Source organism: Vombatus ursinus, unplaced genomic scaffold (genome assembly GCF_900497805.2).
Source record: "Vombatus ursinus unplaced genomic scaffold, bare-nosed wombat genome assembly UNPS02014884.1, whole genome shotgun sequence".
In the NCBI taxonomy this organism is placed as follows: Eukaryota; Metazoa; Chordata; class Mammalia; order Diprotodontia; family Vombatidae; genus Vombatus; species Vombatus ursinus.
Window position 1 is genome coordinate 6732934 of NW_020954662.1, and position 21366 is coordinate 6754299.

The window sequence follows — 21366 nt, forward strand, 5'->3', positions numbered from 1 at the left end:
GGGATGTCAGAGCTGGGAGGGCCCTTAGAACACAGGATGGCAGAGCTGGGAGGTACCTTAGAACAGGAGATGTCAGAGCTGGGAGGGCCCTTAGAACATAGGATGTCAGAGCTGGGAGGGCCCTTAGAACACAGGATGTCAGAGCTGGGAGTCTTTAGAACACATTATGTCAGAGTTGGGAGGGCTTTTAGAATCCAGGATGTCAGAGCAGGGAGGGCCTTAGAACACAGAATGGCAGAGCTGGCGGTGTAAGGAGGGGGGAAGACACGACTTCACACTGGCCATGCCCCGTCCCTAGCATGCACACTCTCCTCTCTTAGAATCCCTTGTTTCTATCAAAGCTCAGTCAGAGAGCCACCTTCCACAGGAAGCCTACCGTGATCTCACCATTTAATATTGCCTTCCCCCAGAAATCACTTTGTTTGTATTCAGTGTTTTTTCACTTTTGTCCACGTTCTTCCCTCCCCTCAATGGAACTAGAGGAGCTCTGATCATTCCATTGTTTGCTTTGACTCTCTGATGTCTAGCACAGTGACTGGCACATAGTAGGTATTTAATAATGGCTTGCAGATTTGATTGGCATGGAGTGAAATGGGATTGAACTAAAGTATATTGAGCAGAATGGAATGACTTGGTGCTAAGCAGGTAAGAAGGCGCCCCGAATGTTTACAAGCCCCTCCCTCTTCCCGGTCCGTCCATCCATCTCCCTTACCGCTGCTCTGGGGGTAGGCAGCAACGGTCCCATCCTGCAGGCCAGCAAAGAGGTAGTGGGGGCTGTAGCAGAGGCACAGGACAGGCTGCAGACCTGGACTCTTGCAGGTAACCAAGCACTGGGTCCCCGTGTCCACACTGCCATACACAAGGATGCTGGGGAAAGACAAAGAGGGGCCTCAGCCTTGACACACTTTGAAACCTGCCTTTTCCCACATAGCCTGACCCAAAGAGTATGATCTCTTCTGTGTCATGGACCCCTCTGGCAGTGTCTGATGAAGCCTACGGATATCCCTTCTCACAAGGTTTTTAAGTGCATAAAATATAAGACAGAAGGTTACAAAAGAAACCAATTATATTAAAATAAAGGTGTAATATTTCTCCCCATCCAAGTTCACGGAAGATTGAAATCTGGACCCCAGGTTAAGACTCGGGTCTGGGAAGATCTGACACAGCTGTAGCATAATTTCCAGAAAGCACATTGAACTTGGGGTCAGGAAACCTGAGGTTGTGTCTAAGTTTTGCCACTTAGAAGTTGAAAAAATATGGACCTCAGTTCCCTCATCTGTAAAAAGGAGATGAAAATACCTACCCTGACTCACGGGACTATTTTCCAGTGGCTTGAAGGAGATAATTATAAGAAGCACAATGAGACAGATAGACAGACCAAGAGACACATACACCCAAACCATGAGATAACAGTAACCGAGTCAACACCGCCATTTCTAGAAAGGGTGCTCCGACACGTGAACTCCAATCTCCACAGATCCCTTTTACTTGCCTGTACAAAACCCTACTGACCCTGACTCCCATTCCCTTTCACGTGGTATCTTCTCCCATTAGAATGTAAGCTTCCAGAGGGAGCTCTCTTACTCTCTCTTACTTGCTTCTATTTGTATCTCCAGATCTTACACAATGCCTGGCACATAGTAATTAATAAATGCCTTTTCTTTCACTTATCCTTTCATTCACTTAACTGATCAGCCATTAGACAGGATCCTAAGACCAGAAACTACAGAAGGAGCTCCCCAGGCCCTCTCACCTCCCATCCTGAAGCCCGAGGCAGATGGTTGGATGTACCACAGATGAGGGGTCAGGGGCTGCCCCGCCTGATTCTCGGTCCTCATCCTCCTCATTCTTCTCCGGAATGTATTCCATGCAGAGCACTGGGGAGGCCACAGGGAAGGACTTGACCATTCTAGGCGTGGGCCGGTTCAGTGAGAAGATCTCCACCTGACCACCAGCACCATCCTGTCCACCGGCAACCTGGAAGGACAGAGAGACAGACAGGGCTGATCAGAGCTAGAGTCAAGAGCAGAATGGAGCAAACAGAGCAGAGGCAAAGGGCTAATGTCCCCAAGTACAGCCTTCCCTAGCCTCCCCCCATGGGCTCTGGGGTGGGAAAGGCAAAGGTAAACAAGCTGTCTCATCTTTCTCTCAGGTCAAGGATTTAGTCTGAAGGGTCCTCTGAAAAGTGAGTTCAAATCCTTGTTTTTTTACTTACTGTGTAACTTTAGACCAATTACTTCTCCTCTCTGGGACTCAGTTTCTTCTGCCGTAAAATGAGGGCACTGGATCATGGAATCATAGATTGCACTGGAAGGGGCCTCAAAGATCTTCCTGTCTGGCACCCTCATTTTACAGATGAAGAAACTGAGGCACATATAAGTTAGATGTCTTGCCCAACATTACTCAAACTAATATCACTCGAAGCCAAGGATATCTCTGAGGTCCCACCTAACTAGCAATTCTGTGGCCCTAAAAGAGATTTGACCTTTCTCTTTGAAGGGGATATGCTCCAGAGTCATTGTCAACAGGACATGAATTCTGAGTTAAATTTACAGTGGAAGGGGTAGGCTGGCCTAAGTCACCGACACCATCTCCCCTATGCCCCAAATGACCAAAGACATGCATTTAGGAAGTGACTGCTTGGGTGACCTCAGCCTCATTGGGACCATGAGACCTACAGAATTAATACTTCACACTGCTCCCCGACACCTTCTAACTTGATCTTTTCAAGACAGAAACCAGGCTCTGGAAACACCAATGGGATCTAGGATCAAATACTTCAACACTCTTACCCAGGGGACCAGTCCTTTCTTCCCTGTCCTGAGGTCAAAGAGGAACCTGCTATGACCTGAGCAGAGGTTAAAGGGTGGTACTTACCCAGAGGTAGCCCTGAGGGAGGGATGTGCTGACAGCGGAGAAGCCTAGGAGAGGGGAGTGAACTGGACTGTGGATCAGGGACCTGAGCTGAGGGGAGAGAGAGGAAATAGAGCAGGCAATCAATTAATGTTTGTTGAATGACTGATTGATTGAATGAGTGAATGCAGATAGCTTAGGTTCTCCTGTTGTATGCTGGTATCTGCCCCAACATGGACTCTTAACCTACCTTCTCATCACCCAACAGATAAATCACTAACTCATTAACTTTCTGGGTTGAAAAGGACCTCAGAGGTCATCTAATCCAACCTCCCTCATTTTGCAGATAAGGAAATTGAGGCCCGAAGAGGGCAAATGAGAAATAAAATGTAATGAATTATGAGTGCAGAAACCTGGGTTCTAGTCTCTTTCTTGTCATTAAATTTCACCGTGCCACTTTAGGCAAGTGATTTACCTGCTACAGAAGAAAAACATTTGTGCTAAGAATATGGGCAGAGATCCCCAGTGGCCTTGAAGATATCTCTCTCTAAAAAGAAATGTTTAGAATTTGTTAAATTCAAATTAATAAAAATTATTTCTGGCAGTCAGAGAATAGAAATTTCTTCCAAACGGCCTATTTCCTCCTTTACAAAATGCAGGGTTTGGACTAGAATCAGGGGTAGGGAACCTGCAGCTTCGAGGCCACATGTGCCTCTCTAGGTCTTCAAGTGTGGCCCTTTGACTAAATCCAAACTTTACAGAACAAATCCCCACCCCTGGACTAAATGGTCTCTAAAGGTCCCTCCCAGTTCTAACATTCTCTAGTCTAAGGTCCCCCCCAAGCTCTGACATCCTATGTTCTAAAGTCCCTCCCAGCTCTGACATTCTGTAAGCTTATTACTTATCCAAATTTCCCATCATTAAAACCTATTTCTTTTTTCTTTTTAAGTCATTATATTCATAGTAACCACTACTGGTGATAGAAACATCATCATGGCTGTCTACCTATAGACCACAGCATTTGTGCTGCCCATCATCATTAATAATCTCTATAGCCTCTGCCCCTAGTGAGCAGTGAGCAATTAAGACACAAGTTGGTCAGAGCCTGGCTCTCTGTATCTCTCTGACTATGGTGAGGGCAGTGTGCTACGGCACAGAAAGGGACCTGGGCCTTTCATGACCCTCTATGCATGAGATCTGCCGCTCCCTCCTGCAAGAACGACAGTTATTATCAAAGCCCATGCTGTCCTTCCCAAGGAAGGAGTCAGAAACAGACATTTTAAGAATTCTTAATCAGGGCCTCCGTACTACTGTGTTAACTTCTCTTAGGACATGTGCTGCCCTCTGCTGGTGTAAAGATGACAAAGACTACAGAGGATTCCAAAGCATGGTTTGAACTTTCTAACAAAGGGAGCAAATATTTCATATACGATAGTCCTATAAAGGACTCCAGATTTCATCCAAATCAACCCTTTCATTTTCTAGAGGAGGAAACTGAGGCCAAAAGAGAAGGGATTTGCCCAAGGTCTCACACAGTTTAATAAATAAAAATGCTGAGACTTGAACCCAAGATCCTCTGTCTCCAAATCCAGTGTTCTTTCCATATGATCTAAAAGTCAAAGAAATCACGGAGACACAAAGACAGATGGGGAAAGCAACTCAGGAAACTACACTCAACTCTCTTGCTTTCTTCTTCCTCTTATCAGCTTATGCCACACCATATAAGCCTGTTTGAGGAATACCAGCTCAGAGGTCTAGGCTCTCCTGGCTTTTAATTAGTTGCTTATCAGCTGTGTTGGGGTAGAAAAGTTCATTCTCTCATGAGTTCAAATGACTGCCCTACTGCTCCATTCACTGACCCTTCCAGGACCACAACATTCTTTCCTAGCCAGCAGTCCCTTACACATGTGGTTTTCCCTTTTTAGGATGTAAGCTGCTTAAGGGCAAGATCTGTCTCCCTTTTGTATTTTTGTATCCTCAATGCTTAGCATAGTACCTGGCATATAGTTCTTAATAAATGCTTCTTCCTTCAATCATTTATTAGGGTCACAGTTGCCCCTTTGCTTTCACAGCTCAATTGCTCTGCCTCCCTACCTGTGCTAACACCCCATACTCAAAGATTTTACAGCCAGGGCTTGTATTCTTCCTGGCATAGCCCTTGAGAACCCAGGGTCAGCCCTGCGACCCCTTGAAGCATCACAAGTTGAATTTAATTTAAAGTCTTACACACAATGAGCCCTTCATAAAGGTCGAATTGAAATGTAACCAACCATCTGCCTCGGCCTACCTCCCCAGCATTCCCTGGAGAAATCGACTTAGCCATTTGGTCTAATTAAATCCAACCCTGAGGCCAGATTTCTAGCAAAAGCTTCCATCTCCCCAAACTCTATCCCCCTCCTCCTCCACAACTCATCTCCATTACTGAGGGAGGATGAAAGGAATAGAAGAAACCATAACCAGAAAGCCAACAATATTGCATCTGTTACTGGCAGTAATCGGATGAGGCCTTGACAATGTTTGGAAGACCTAATTCACTCTAATGACGGAAAGCTGATTGGGGCGCATCTGTATCGGAAGGGAGTGAGATGAGAGGAGGGAGGGAGTGAAGTGAGGCAGGTGAGGGAGAGAGAAGGAGAGAGAGGGAGGGAGGGAGGGAGAGAGAGAGAGAGAGAGAGAGAGAATCAGGGAAGGGAAGAACAGCCGCAGGGGAGTGTCCCTGAAACCATCAGTCAGTGATGCCCATATTCAATATTCCTACATATACAGCAGGACCCCCCCCAACAAGGTGGCACAGCCCTCCCCAGAAGCAAAGCTATTCTCAGCCTGTATGTCTTTGTATTCCAGAAAGCTCCAAATGAGGATGTTGTGTGGGCCTCCCCAGAGCAAAGGAGCAGATGGTCGACCCTCCCCCACCTCCCCCACCTGAGAGACAATCTTCTTGGGAGGACGGCATTCAGCCAAAACCAGTGTTAGAAAGGAAGTATCACACAGACTTTCCAAGGGAGCCCAAGAACCTTCAATTTCCCAACTCAGAGGCATCGTGGGGTCACTTCCTCCTCATCCCTCTTGCCTCCAGAGAGACCCACAAATTCAAGGTCACCGAGGAAGGATGGCCCAAGGAGGGTCCCAAACATAAAATCCTTGATTGAGAAAAATCTCAGAGGCAGAAGTGACAGCAGTCAGATGACCCAATTTACAGATTAAAAATTAAAAAAAAAAAACAAACCCGCGGGAAGTCCATCCATGTTTGCAACAGGTAAACCCCTCCAGGATACTTCCTGGTAAATGGTCATCTAGCACTTAGCACAGTGCCGGGCACACAATCAGTGCTTAACAAATGTTTATCGACTGATTGATTATTGATCCAGCCCTATCCTGATGACCTCCCCACCTGGACAACTCCCTGCTTTCAAGGCAACACACTCATCTCTTGGACAGCGCCAATGGTTTTCCTTACACAGAGTTGAAACCTGCCTCTCTGAAGCTTTAGCACGTGGCTTATGGTTCTGCCCTCTCACCTCTATGGCCAGGTAGAATAAAACTAATCCATCTTCCATCTGCTAGTCCTTCAAATACTGGAGTCTGAATGCAGATCAAGGCATAACATTTTTACTTTTTTAGATTTTTTTCATTTTTTTCCTTTTGCTCTTCACAACATGACTAATATGGAAATGTTTTACATGATTGCACGTGTATAACCTATATCAGATTGCTTGTCATCTTGAGGAGGGGGGAGGGAAGGGAGAAAGAAAAATTTGGAACTCAAAAATCTTTCAAAAAATGAACGTTGAAAATTGTCTTTACGTGTAATTGGGGGAAAAAATAAAATACTATTAAATATTTTTTAAATACTTAAAGTCAGCTATCCATTACAATGGATCAATTCCTGCTTCCCAAGCCCCAATAGGGAAAGGTTAAAGTGCTTCTATAATTCCTCAATCAATTAAGTAAAAAAAAAAAGAATCGAAAATAGGTTCCACTACTTATATCAGGTATGGCGAAAGCTTCTAGTCTGGGTAGGAAAGTCCAAGAATCCAGGTGGGACAGGACCTCTGAGATCACCTGATCTAACTTCCCATCTATTTCAGGAACTTCCCATTAACATTCCTAACAGGCTTTATCCAGGCCCTGAAGAGGCATCCTATAACATAACCTACAGTTGGCATGAAAGCATATTCATTATGGCCTCCACTTCCTCTTTTTATTTTTTTTTTTATTTTTTTATTTTTTTTGGCAAGGCAATTGGGGTTAAGTGACTTGCCTAGGGTCACACAGCTAGTAAGTGTTATGTGTCTGAGGCCAGACTTGAACTCAGGTCCTCCTGACTCCAGAGCCCATGCTCTATCCACTGCGCCACCTAGTTGCCCCTCCAATTCCTTTTAAAATACTAAGATAGGATATTTCTTCTTTTAAAATTTCTTTAAAAATATTAAGATAGACTATGTCAGTGTCCTAATCAAAAGCCTTTATTTTCTCCTGAATGGAGGAAAAGAAACCATTACTACTTTTCCTCTGAATAGAAGACAATGCCAAGGAGAGAGTGTCCTAGTCATAAATCCTTTGTTTTATCCTTATCAAAGACAATCAGTTCTTTGGAGAGAAGGCAATCCAACTCTGTTATAAGGGATCTCTCAGAAAATGAAGACACTTTTATCTTATTTGTGGCGACCAAACTAAGAGAAGATATGTCTTTGTTTAATTCAATTAAGAGAAGTATCTCTTAAGTACAGCTTTTACGAGGGTGAAAAAAACGATTCCCTTAACCAACCAAAGGAAATATCACTTAGTGTAGTCTAGGACTCAGCTGAGGGAGGTGGCTATTTTGGCAGGCCCGGGACCCACCGTTGGTTTTCCTGGAAGATGGCGCCTCCAACATTAACATGCACCTCTCCACGTTAACATTACTATGGTTCAGCATGGCAAGTCAAGCCCTAAAACTGAATTCCGTATTCTTGTTTGACTCTTTCTGTGGAATTTGCCTCTTGTTTTCTGAACAATACAAACTCTAATTAGAAGAGGCTCGGGGCAGAGCGAGGTTTTCCATTAGCAGAAAAGAAACTGCCCTTTGTTCTCTCTTTCTAAGAAATCATGCTTGGATAGGTAATTAATAAATTTGTTTCTGGCAGCCCTGTGCCAAATGAGCAGAGTACTGAGTTGTCCTTTCAAATGCAAAGCATTTAAGAGGAAACTAGATAGAACAATGGATAGAGTGCTGGGCCTGGAGTCAGAAAGACCTGCGTTCAAATCCTACCTCAGAGACTTACTAGCTGTGTGACCCTGGGCAAGTCACTTGCCTCTGTCTGCCTCAGTTTCTTCCACTGTAAAGTGGAGATAATAATAGCGCCTAGCTCCCAAGGTTGTTGTAAGGATCAAATGAGATAAGATGTAAAGGTAAAGTACTTTGAAAATCTTAAAACATTCTATAAATGCTAGCTATTGTTGTCGCTGCTATTATTTTTATTCCATTTGGTGCTGCACACAGTAGGTGTTTATTTTGGGTAGAGGCAATCCGAGTTAAGTGACTTGCCCAAGGTCACACAGATAGCAAGTGTCTGAGGTCATATTTGAACTCAGGCCCTCCTGATTCCAGAGCCAGTGCTCTATCCCCTGCAACACATAGTAGGCATTTAGAACTTTAGTTCAGTCTGCAGAACTGAAAAATGAATGATAGATATTGAGCTAAAGTATGGCTCCTTCTCCCCCTTGGGCCTCATTCTTACTTCTAGAGACACAGTCTAGATGGAAAGGTAAGGTAGCTCAGTGGAAAGAATGTTGGATTGAGAGTCAGAGGTCATGGGGTGGAATCCAGACTCTTACTTTACTACTCATGGGCAGGTCACTTAACATCACCTTCATCATCTGGAAAATGGGTGTGTTTGAGTAAGAAAGGCCTAAGTCACTCTCCAGCTCTAAACCTATGCCTCTGTGAGAGCCCTTAAGTCAGTCAGTGGTCAGTCAGTGAGCATTTGCCAAGCACCTACTATGCGCCAGGCAAAGTGCCAAGTGCTGGGGCAAAAGACAGTCCTTGCCCTCAAGGAACTTGTACTCTAACAGCAAAGACAACAAATCAACATGTTGGGAAAACAACAACTGTCACCTCCAGGTTTGAAGACATGCGCCTTATGAGGAGACAGCCAACAATACCAGACAGGGTAGAATAAATTCCAGAAACCTGGTATAGACAGGAAGACTCATAAACTAGTCGTATGCCCCTCCAAGAAAGCCAAAAAGAAAAATCCAATCGTATCAAGATATTCTGCATAGTGACAGCCACATAGTAGGTGCTTAATTGGGAAATGGATGAAAAAAACTCCAGTTGAGGAATGTAATGGTTAATTATTATGTATTAAGAAAAAAGGAATTCAGAGAAATAGGGGAAGTTCTTCTGATTCAGCTGAGGAAAACCAGAATAAGCTGAACTGAGAGAGATCAAAACATAAAAGAACACTAGGAGGAAATTCAGCTCCGAATAAATGAAAAACTCACGGAGTCCCTAGAGAACAAATAAAAAACTACACCTTGTCCTTTGTGGCAAAGAGGTGGGGGAGCTAGTAGGACAGAATATTGCATACTCTGCTGGATGTATCAGATTACATGTTCAGGTTTTTGTTTTGTTTTGATTTTTTTTTTTGGCCTAGGCAATGGGATTAAGTGACTTGCCCAGGGTCACACAGCTAGTAAGTGTCAAATGTCTGAGGCCAGATTTGAACTCAGGTCCTCTTGACTCTAGGGTTGGTGCTCTATTTACCATGTTCAGGTTTAGCAGGGGTTTTTGTTTTTTTTTTTTTGTTTTGGTTTGTTTTGTTTTGTCACAAGGGAGAGTTCAACCTATTGAAAGAATAGAGCTCACATTTCCATAGCACAGTAAGGTTTGTAAAGCACTTTACATAGACTATCTCATTTGAGAAAAAGCCCAGTGTGGCAGTGCCATGATTAACCCCATTTTACAGATGAGAAAACTGAGGCTGAGAAAGGTTAAGTGACTTTTCCCAGTATCTGAACCCTTGCCTTCCCAACTACATGCCCCCTGCTTTAGATGACTGGGTTGTAGAGAAAAAAAGACATCAATTAAAAAAAAATTAACTGCATTACTAGAGTTTAAAAAGAGGGAGATAATTTGACTAGAAAGTCATCTTTTCATCATTTCCTTGAAAGGGAAGTACCAGGGAAAAAGAGAGGAGTTGGAAGAAAGATGCCTCTTGCTGGTCGTGAAAAGTGAGGCTGGTCTATATGGTGAAGGATTAGCCATGCTGTCCCTGAAAGGACATTGGCTCTGATGTTTGGTCACTTCACTTTTCTGGACCTCAGTTTCCTTATCTGTAAAATTAATGAGTTAGACCAGATGATCTCTGAGTTCCCCTTCCATCTCCAGAGCAATGACCCACATCTGGCTCCTTTGGCATTTATGGGGGAAAGGGAAGAAAGTAGTAAACACCCATAACTTCCCAGTGTAAGAATTCCCTCCTTCATTGGGGTAGCTCACTTGTAACTTGCAGTCTCATTGAGTTGCTTGTTATGTCGTGACATTCCCATGATAACATAGACCATCTGGGTCAGAGTCAGGACCGGAACTCAGGTCTTCCTGACTCCTGGGTCAGCACTCTACCCACTGTCTACATCCCCAGCTTTCAATACGTCTGTAGCTCACACTATATCCATACACCACGCTTTTCACATGTTATCGTAAGTCTCATTCCACCTATTCATGTTGATGTCTTTTCTCTCATCTCTAATCAACAAAATATAACTTTGTATAGGATATTTTACATTAAAATAAAGTTTTCTGGTGATATACTCATATTAAATTTGTATATATAATTTTACATTTACATTAAGTCGACATAATAGAAAAACCACTAGACTGGGCAGTAGGAGACCTGGGTTTCAGTCTCAGTTTTGACCACTGGCTCACCAGGAGAGCTTGGTCAAGTCACTTCTACATTGGACTTCAGCTCCCTCCTTGGCAAAATAAGGGCGTTGGCTTAGATGAACATTAAGGTCTTTCCTAGCTTTAAATTCTCTGTCCTAAGGCCCCTTTCAGCGCCATCATTCAAGAAGGTTTTGACCAGCTCTGAGTCTAAGGTCCCTTGTAGTTCTAACGTTCTGTGCTCTAAGGACCCACGAGCAAGATGCCTGAAAGTCAATGCTTTATAATTAAGAAGTACGCCATGAGCTATTGCAGGCTCTGCAGCCACCTAGCGTGCTCAGAATTAATCACAGGGTGAGGAGTTCCTCTCAGCTCTCAGATTCCCTCACGGTTCTCTCAAGGGCTTTGGAAGTCCTCGGGCCAGTGGCTCTGACCTGCCCCATTAGAGTTAATGGGGCCAATAAGATTTAGTCTTTGTTCTTATCTGCCACATATTAAAATATTAAGACATTCAGACTGCCCAGCCAATTGGGATTAGGAGGAGAAGGCCAAATTCAACTCCTTGACCGGTGCCAATATAACCCTTCTCCTGGGATAAGAACAGCTTTGTTATCCCAAGCAATACAAGGCTTAGATACTGGACGCTTGCCCAGGAGGGTCAAAGAGACAATGCCTTACATCACTGGCTGGAAGGTGAAGATTGTCTATGCTGCTCCTATCATTGAATAATCTGATTGTGGTCTTCTATTTTCAAGGAGGATGGGAAGTAATTCAGTACAATTCTAGAAACATTAATTAAGCATTCTTGCTAGGCGCAAGGCATTGTTCTAGGCACCCAATGGCACCAACTAGGATGGAGATAGCAGGCTGCTCTCAGTCACCTAAGTGGTAGCTATGGTCTTCCCCTCCTGCCCCTCATCATTTGCCATAGGAGAGAAGAGTAAGAATTAAGATAATTTTGGGCAACTTCCCAAAGGTCCAGTCTCCCATTTTCACAGGTGGCCATGTCTTCAATTTGGATGCTGGGAGCCAAAAGAAATCACATAACCCCAGGCTCATAAATTTGGAAGGATATCTCATAATTGCTTGTTGACTCTTTAGAGCTCAATTCATGGGCCACCTATGACAACTCAAATTAGAAAAAGAATCCCCACTACAAGTAGAAGACATGGTTCTAATCCTCAAGAAGATTAAAGATAGGGACAGCTAGGTGGAGCAGAGGATAGATCACCGGCCCTGAAGTCAGGAGAACCTGAGTTCAAATTTGGCATCAGACCAAACACTTGACACTTACTAGCTGTGTGACCCTGGGCAAGTCACTTAACCCCAATTGCCTAAAAAAAAAAATTTAAAAAAATTTAAAAAAAGAAGAAGAAGAAGAAGACTAAAAATGCTGGGAACAGAAGAGAATGATCATTTCCTTCAAAACTCAGCTTAAGCCACACCTTCTTTTTGAAGCCTTCATTAATCTTTCCAAATGCTACCATTTCCCTCCCACCTTAACCATCCTGTTTTTGTTAATTCTGTATATGCCTAATCTAATGTCTTCTGTAGCAGAAGGTAAGAACTTTGAGGACAGGGCTATTCCATTTATTACATGTGTATCCACAGTGCCTGGTACATAGATGATCATCAATAAATAAATGCTTATTGACCTACTGACTGGAGACCTAGCATATGAAGAAAGACCAAAGAAAATTAGACTCCTTTGGTACAGAAAGAAAGAAGTAAAAAGGGGAGTGAATCAAAATTTATAAAATCAAGAACGAATGAAGAGAGAGTATATCAAATCTGGAATATCAGAAAGATATTGAAGGTAGAAAGAGAAAGATTTAGAAAAACTGTATCTGGCACAAAAGATGGCAAACTCCAATAAGCAGCAATTATCCTCACTGATTTGATGGGGAAACTGAGTCACTAAGCAATGAAAGAGCCTATCTGGCATCACACTTTAAGTGGATGATAAAGCCTGCCCTCCCCCAACTCTCAGCCCCCATGTTGTAGCTCTTGATTTTTAACAGCTTCTCTCTCCAAGAAAGAAAATAACTCCTTCTTATGTATATTCAGCATAGAAAGGCCAAGACTTTACTCACCTGAAGGCTGAGGGTGCGAGAGGAAAAGGCAGGGATGCAACAGGCCAAAATTGGGCACCAGAAGGGGGCTTTGCTCTTCTTGTCCTCATCAGGGCTTTTCCAGCCAGGCTGATTCTCTTCCCCTGGAACCAACGGGACAAGATAGGAAGGAGCTGATTAGTTCTGATGGCTAAAGGGGAAGAGAGCTGTTAAAAATTCCTGCAGCCAAGATCAAACCCCTCTAGGCCCTGGGACCCTAGACCAACCCCAGGAGCACTGCCCAGCAGAGTAATCTGCAGTGTGTTTCTAGGATATTGGAACAGTGAGGCCTCTTCCTCCATTGCATCAGAGATGACTGAAAGCAACAATTTCAGACATGACAGAAATTAATTCTTCTGCTTATTTCATGGCTACTTTAATGCCTAGAAAATCCTCTAACCAATATTCTAGAAGATTGAAGCCGGAGTTAGAAGGGCCCTTACAACAATTTCCTTTATGATATAAATATATTCTTAATACATAAACCAGGGAGAAAGTAGAGAAAGAAACTACAGACCAAAATCAATCATGAATATCAATACAAAATAATAACTTACTAGGAACAGACTTAAATTCATGAGAATGAAAGTCATTCCTCGATAAAGAAATGGGATAGGAATAGGCAGTTTTCAAGTGAAAAAAAATCAAGTTATTAATAGCTTTGCCCCCCCCAAAAAAAGACCCCGCTCTAAATCACTAATAATAAGAGAAATGTAAATTAAAATGCTAAGGTTCCGTCTCACATGCATCAGATTAGCAAAGATAACAAAAAAAGGAAAATAATTATTAGAGAGGTTGTGGAAGAATAATTGCACTGATGCACTGTCATAGGATATATAGACTACATAATTGGATATATAGATTATAGAATAGTCTGGCAAACAATTTGGAACTATACCCACTGAACTGTATACCTTTTGACCTCAGTGATACCACTATTAGGTGTTTACCCACAAAGGCAAAGAAAAAAGAGGAAAATGGCGCAAGTGTGCAAAAATATTTATAGCAGTGCTTTTGGTTGTAGCAAAGGACTAGAAATAAAGGTGGTTCCCATCAACTGTGGACTGGAGAACCAAACTATGGTACCTCCAAAAGAAAGATGAGAGAGATGGATTCAGAGAAACCTGGGAAGGTTTTCATAAACTAATGCAGAGTAAAAAGAGCAGAACACCATAAAGAAAAACAACTGTGAGAGATTTGAGAACTCTGATCAATACAGTCACAAAACACAATTCTTATGTATAATATAGATGAACGTATATAATGTGTGGACACACATATGGACATATAGACACACACACAAGACGAGTGTGCTCCCTACCTCATGACAGAGAGGGGATAGAATGAGGGTAGAGAATGAAATATACATTTTCAGACACGGCCAATATATAGATTCGTTTTCTAAAAAAATTTTTTTTAATTTGGAAAAACTGAGGTGGGAAGGCTGATGGGGATAATTCGGGGGAAAGGGAGAGAAAAGAGTATCACTGAATCATTTTTTTAAAAATGCGTGGACAGAAAGAAGTTCAGAGGGAGACACGGAAGCAGAATAGCTGTGAAGTTGATGTGTTAAACTCATTATACACATTTTAAAAAAAAATTCAAGCTCTCCTGATAAAATTCACAGATTCCCATGAAGTCATTTTTTGTTCTTTGTATCTGGAAATGTTCATGTTTATTGGTGTTGTCATGTTCTGAATCACAAAGAATTAAGAGAAAAAGGATGTCAAATGGAAGGAACTTCAGAACAAAGCCTATCAGACCCGCAAGCATCTTTACCAAGAGCTCAAACTCTAAATTTAGCATTTCCAATAATAATAATAGTATTTCTCCATCTCTTTAAGGTTTCCAAAGCACTTTACCAACACCTCATTTGACCCTCATATAAGCTTCAGAGGTGGGTCCTATTACTGTTCCCATTTTATAGATAAGGGAACCGAGGCAGAGAAAGGTCAAGTGACTTGTCCAGGGTTATACAGCCAGCGTCTAAGGCAGGATTCAAACTCAGATCTCCTTAACACCAAGTCAAGCACTCTATCCACTATACCACCGAGGTACCTCAGGTCTTTAGAACAGAAAATGTTAGATCTAGAAGGAACCTTTCATGTCAGATAATCCAAACATTTAACAGAGAACTGGAGTGACAAAGAAACTGAAATTCACAAAGCAAAATGACAACATGCAGTCCACCAACACCCGTCTCCTGTCCCCAAGATTCTTCCCACTACAACTGAGGCAGCTTCGTCCAAGACCTCTCCCTCAAGTCCTTCCTGCCTATACCATTACGAAGGATTCCCTTCCTATCCCCTTGTGATCCACACAACGCCCTCTGAGGTCCCCATCTCACCAGCTGGTGGATCCACAGACCCGTGACTCAATGTGTCCTGGGGTGAGGGGAGCAGCCAAAGCCACGGGAGCAGGCATCTCATGGAGGAGACGTCACCTCCTGTAATTCTATAGATCTGGGACTTGGCACTAGCTAAGTGATGTGGGGTCACTGATGGCTGATGAGCCTTCCTCTTCTTCCCAAGCTGGGATTAATGTCTTCCTCAGCCCTCTGGTTGTCTGGACCTCCTCAGCGACACCAGCAAAGATATCCTGGTATCTCCTAGGCTAGGATATGCCAGCTCACAGCAAGACGACGATCAGCAAAGGGTCCTGAGCTTTGCATGGCCGTAAAATGACCCTCTCTAGAGTCCAAGAGGCTGTCTCTCTTCCAGGATAACAATTCTCATCATCATAATAATTTTTGTTCTTGTTGAATCATTTCAGTCATGTCAGATTCTGTGTGACCCCATTTGGGGTTTTCTTGGAAAAGATCCTAGAGTGGTTCGCCATTTCCTTCTCCAGCTCATTTTATAGATGAGGAAACTGAGGCAAGCAGAGTGAAGTGACTTGCCCAGGGTCGCACAGCCAGTAAGTAGATGAGGCCAGATTTGAACTCACAAAGATGAGTCTTCCTGACTCCAGGCCTGGTGCTGTATCCCCTGTACTACCTCTGTTGTCATACGGCCTTTCGTCGTGGTCGTTGAGTCATTTCAGTGGTGTCCAACTCTTTGTGACCCCATTTGGGGTTTTCTTGGCAAAGATGCAGGAATGGTCTGCCATTTCCTCTTCCAGCTCCTTTTACAGATAAGGAAACTGAGGCAAACAGGGTGAAGTGACTTACCCAGGGTCAAACAGCTACTAAATGTCTAAGGCCAGATTTGAACTCAAGTCTTCCCAACTCTAAGCCTGGTGCTCTAACCGCTGCACCACCTTGATGCCTAACAATAATAGTAAAGACAAAAACTAGCACTTAGTTACTGCTTTACAATTTTCAGTTGTCTTATTTGATCCTCACAACAGTTCTGGGAGGTAGGTACTGCATTCATCCCATTTTAAAAATGAGGAAATTGAGGTTCAGAAAGGTCAAATGACTTGCCCAGGTTCACAAAGCCAGTAAATGCTGGAGGAGCACTTGAACTCAGGTTTCCCCAACTCCAGCTCCTGATGATGAGCTGACGATGGTGGCTGGCCACCTAGCTGCCTTACCCAATGACAAGGCTGTGATGATAACAATGGTGACAGCTCCCATTTTCTTAGTGATTTATGGAGTACATGGCTCCATCCTCACCAATACCCTGGGACACAGCTTGAGTGAAGATTATCATGCTCATTTGATGGATGAATAAACTGATGGATGAATATCTTGCTCAAGGTCATAAAACCATTGAATGGCAAGAGCTAGGATTGAAGTTGGGCCTTTGTCGCTCCAAGGCTCTACCCACTGCACCAGACTGCCCCCTCCTTGATTCTTTTTTATGCAAATAGCAACTTCAGTCTGGGATTGGGGGTAAGATTGCCCCCACGTTTAAAAGCTGCATTAAAAATGTGGAAAAGCCCAGGCCTCAAACGCCCAGGAGCAACTTGGATAAAAGAAAATCCACAGACAAGACCCAAATGTCATTTTTACTACTGGATTAAGCATCCCCTTTGGAAAGCGCATTTCAAGGAACCCTGGACAAGAAGGTGGAAGACCTGGGTTCTGCCATGAATAACCTGTGTGACCATGTCTAAATCACAGTGCCAGTGAACACAAACTCCTCAATAAAGGCTTTGTACTATGTGATCTCAAACTTCACTCCCAGCTTTGAAATTCTCTGCTCTAAAGGCCTTTCCACCTCCACATTTTATGTCCTAAAGTCCCTCCCAGCTCTGACCTCCTGGGTTCTAAGGGCCCTCCCTGCTCTGACATTCTGTGTTCTACGAGCCCTCCCATTTCTGACATCCTGGGTTCTAAGGGCCCTCCCTGCTCTGACATTCTGTGTTCTACGAGCCCTCCCATTTCTGACATCCTGGGTTCTAAGGGCCCTCCCTGCTCTGACATTCTGTGTTCTAAGAGCCCTCCCCACTCAGACATCCTATGTTCTAAGGCCTCCGCCCAGCTCTGACATTCTGAGTTCTAAGGGCCCTCCCAGTTCTGACATTCTGTATTCTATGATCCAAAACCTTCCTTAGTGCTGCTCAAACAGTCCAACTGTGTCCAAACACTCACTGTGATTTCAACTTGTCTGGTGAAAGGTCTTCGGAGAATGTACAAGAAAGACTCTAAGGGTTAAGGAGAAGGAGGTGTTTCCAATGGTCTGGAGTGACCCAGATCAGTAAGTGGGCCCTGGCTAGGTGGGGGCTGAACGAACTCCCTAGAGGAGAATGGGATAACGTGATAACAAGTTGGAAAAGCTAACACACGTTATGTAAATGGAAGAGACTGTTAGGATGCGAACAGCCTGCTTGTTACTTCAGCCTCATACCCACCACACAGTCACATATCTATTTGTTCATTCACTCCTTTATTTATTAACACATTCAACAAATATTGGATGACAATAACAACAACAATGACATCTGGCATTTCCACGATGCTTTATTTACAAAGTACTTTCATGGGCCTTATCTCACTTGAGCCTGACAGCAAGCCTATGGTGTAGGTACTACAGGTGTTAGGTAGCCCTAGTTTACAGACAAGGACACGGAGGCTCAGGATAGCAAAATGACGTATACACAGCTAACAATGTCTGAAGCGGAATTCTAACTTAGTCCAGCATTCTATCCCGTTAGGCAACTGTACTGACAGCCACAGGAAGTATTTGTTAAGCTCCTACTATGTGCACAGTAAACATTTGTTAAGTACCTACTGTGTGCACCCTTGATACACCAACAATCTATTGAACTTCTCAAACTAACTTTCCCCTCATCAAAGCATGTTCTTCTTCCTCTCCTCTGCCTCATGGGAGCCTCTCCTTCCAGGTGTAACCCAATCACCACCTTCTACACTTTTCCAGATTACCCTAATTCCTAATGTCTTTCTTCCCTAATTACATAATATTTTTGCTGTGTTTAGTTGTTTTTTAGTAATGTCCAACTCTTCATGACCCCATTTGGGATTTTCTTAGCAAAGATACTGGAGCAGTTTGCCATTTCCTTCTCCAGCTCATTTTTACAGACGAGGAAATTGAGGCAAATGAGATTAAGTGACTTGCCCAGGGTCACACAGCTAATAAGTGCCTGAGGAGAAATGTGAACTCAGGTCCTCCTAACTCCAGGCCCTGTGCTGTATCCACCCACCACCTGGCTGTCTCACCTAGCATCTAGTGACATTTATTTTGTGTTCATTTTTGCATAAACCTACATACATGCTATCTCTCTGACAGAATATAAATTCTTTGAGAACAAGAATTGTTTTATTCTGTATTTCTATATCCCTAGTACAGTGCTTTGGACACACAGTGCTTAATAAATGCTTGCTGATTGATGGAAATGTAAAGACAAAAAAAAGGAAAGAAAAACACAACCAATCTTGGCTCTGGAGAAGAACTAAGAAAATTCATTTCCATTCCCTCTTTGCAGAGGTGGCAGACTATGGGTATGTATTACTGCATACGATCAGGCATAATTAATTGTCGCTCGGCATTGCTGAACTGCCTTGTTTGTATTTTTAAAATCTTGGCTACAGGGAATGGCTCATTGAGCAAGACATGAGAGAAGGCTATAATAATCATAATAATAGTAATGATGATAGCTAGCATTTATATGGCTGGCCTGCAAAGTGCTTTTCATAAATATTATCTCATTTGATCTTTACAACTACCCTGGGAGGTAGATGCTATTACTATCCCTGTTTTACAGATGAGGAAACTGAGGCAGACATAAAGTCACACAGCTCTTAAGTATGTGTGGCTGAATATGAATGCAAGTATTCAGGACTTTGGATTCTGTGCTCTCTCCATTGCCCCCACCTAGGCACCTTTATTCAGAAATAAAGATGATATTAAAAAATAAAAGATTATCAATCAAAAGGATTTTTATAAATAACTTAAGAAAATAAAGTTTGGTAAGGCACAGACCCTGCCCTCAGGCAGCTCACATTAAAACACTAACACAGATATTTAATATATGATTAGTACATTGAGAACTACAAAACAAAGTTCTAGGGGAAATTAGAAGGGGAAGATTACTAGCAAAAAGGGAGATCCAGAAAGACTTCCTAAAGAAGCGGTATATGTATTGGGCTTTCAAGGATGGAAGGATTGGTAGGAATCCAACAGGGTTTCTGAGTCAGAGGAGGGGGCCAGAAAAAAACTGGGCAAAGGACATTCCAGGGTCCTTTTTCAAACATAGCATAAGCACCTCTGCAGACATAAGCCTTTACTCCCATATGCTGCCAAACCTCTTTTCCCCTGTGTTTTTCCCCCTTTCTCTTCCCAGCTCCATTCAACCACCTCCTATCAAGCCCTTGCAATTTATTGTTATTATTATTATTTTTAATGATCTGACCTTTTCACTCCAGATGGCTCCCTCTGCCTGCCTCTGATCTCTTCCGTTAGAAGGAAACCGAGTGGCAGCTCTACATCTGCTGGGCCATTGTTCCCAGTGCTAAAGCATACAGGCTGAGACCAAATTAAAAAGCTGTTGCACGAGAACCTTGATAACCCACTTGGGTAATTGACATTATGAGCAAGTTAGAATGGCAAAGCAGTTATTTCCAATTGACATTAAGTGGGAACTTATTTAGTGTCAAACCATATTTAGCAGGGCCCATTTGGCACTGATGCCCATACAAAATGGCTCAGTCTGAAGCTTGGGGCTAGTAACAGAGATGGGCCTCTGTTGGCTTGGCTCTTGGCCTTCTGGCATCCTCAGAACACCGACCCCCAAGCCCTCCACTGTTACCATGATGAGACATTGCCCCTTCCTGCTCAAAGGTGATCATTAATGAAAAAGAGATGGCGATCCCTCTGAGGATGCCCTCTTACTACTCGCGTACACCTCTCCAGCATGTTCCTGACACTCCAACCAGGCCAGTCTCTTCATTGTCCTACACACAACATACTCATTCCTACCTCTGCACCTGAGATTTCAGGATATGGAAGTAGGAACATGGGGCAACATCAGGGGAAAGCAAGAAGAAGAGGGCCCTAGAACACAAAATGGTGGAGGTGGAAATGGTATTAGAACAGAGGAAGGTCAAGAGGGTTTGTGAGGAAGGGACTTGAGAACACAATGTCAGAATTGGAAGGAGCTTCAGAAATGGGATGAATGTTACAATAATGAGAATAGAACTTGAAGGATTCGAAAACAGAAGGGTCTTAGAACATAGGACATCAGAGCTGGAAGAGGTCTTAGAACACAGAATATTAGAGTTGGGAAGAACTTTAGAAAGGAGAATGAATGGTAGATCTAAAAGGGACTTCAGAAACCATCTCCTTCAACCCTCTCAGTTGACAGAGCAGTATACTAAGTCCAAGAAAAATGACATGATCTATCCAAGAACAAGTCATTGGGAGATCACCACAATGCTTCTCAGTTTCAGTGGGGCACAGAGGGGTGGTAAAAACTGAGGCTGAAAATTCGGGTTGGTGTCAAATCAGGAAGGACCTTGAATACCTGGCTAAAGAGGTGAGATTTTATACAGCAGGCAATGAGGGTTCGGTGATGTAGTAGAAAGATTTGAGTCTTGATGTCAGGAGACCTTGGGCAAATCATTTCCCCATCAGTGGAACTCAGCTGTCTTATCTTTAAAATGGGACAGTAGGGCTAGATCAGAGGACTGTCTTTTACCCGTCTTTGTATCTCTGGTGCTTAGCACAGTGCCTGGCACAGAGCAGGCTATTCAGGCTAATTGCTAGCCAGTGCTATTGAGGGTCGGGGGAAAGGGAGGTGGCATTCCCAGGAATCAAACACCTTTCCCTTCATCTTGAGAATGTCCCTAGATCATCATAACCTTCTTCATCCTCTACCCCATTCTGGTGTGGCAGACAGAATGCTGAACTTGGAGACAACTCTGGCTTCAAATTCCAGCCCTCACCACCTGCATGACTGTAGTCATTTCCTCGTTCTGGGCCTCAGTTTCCTGATCTGCAAAAAAAGCTCAGCACAACTTAGGCACCAGAGAGATGCTGTGCCAAAAATCAGTTCTTTCAGAGGCATCATAGAGCTAGAGATCATTGAGTCTATATACACACACACACACACACACACACACACACACACACA

The 21366-nt window shown here is 43.3% G+C and overlaps 1 protein-coding gene across 5 annotated transcripts in view; it reads right to left on the reverse strand.

Annotated features, from left to right (window-relative positions):
- The window catches only part of LOC114028482 (rho guanine nucleotide exchange factor 10-like protein), a 229507-nt gene that overhangs the window by 49734 nt on the left and 158407 nt on the right, over window positions 1-21366 (reverse strand). For all 5 annotated transcript variants that reach the window (XM_027842736.1, XM_027842735.1, XM_027842734.1 and 2 more), the window contains 4 exons: window positions 12814-12935; window positions 2878-2964; window positions 1754-1977; window positions 713-867 (listed from right to left, as the gene is read on the reverse strand). In XM_027842736.1, coding sequence (XP_027698537.1) covers window positions 713-867; window positions 1754-1977; window positions 2878-2964; window positions 12814-12935 — 588 coding nt within the window. The remainder of the gene's footprint in view (window positions 1-712; window positions 868-1753; window positions 1978-2877; window positions 2965-12813; window positions 12936-21366) is intronic.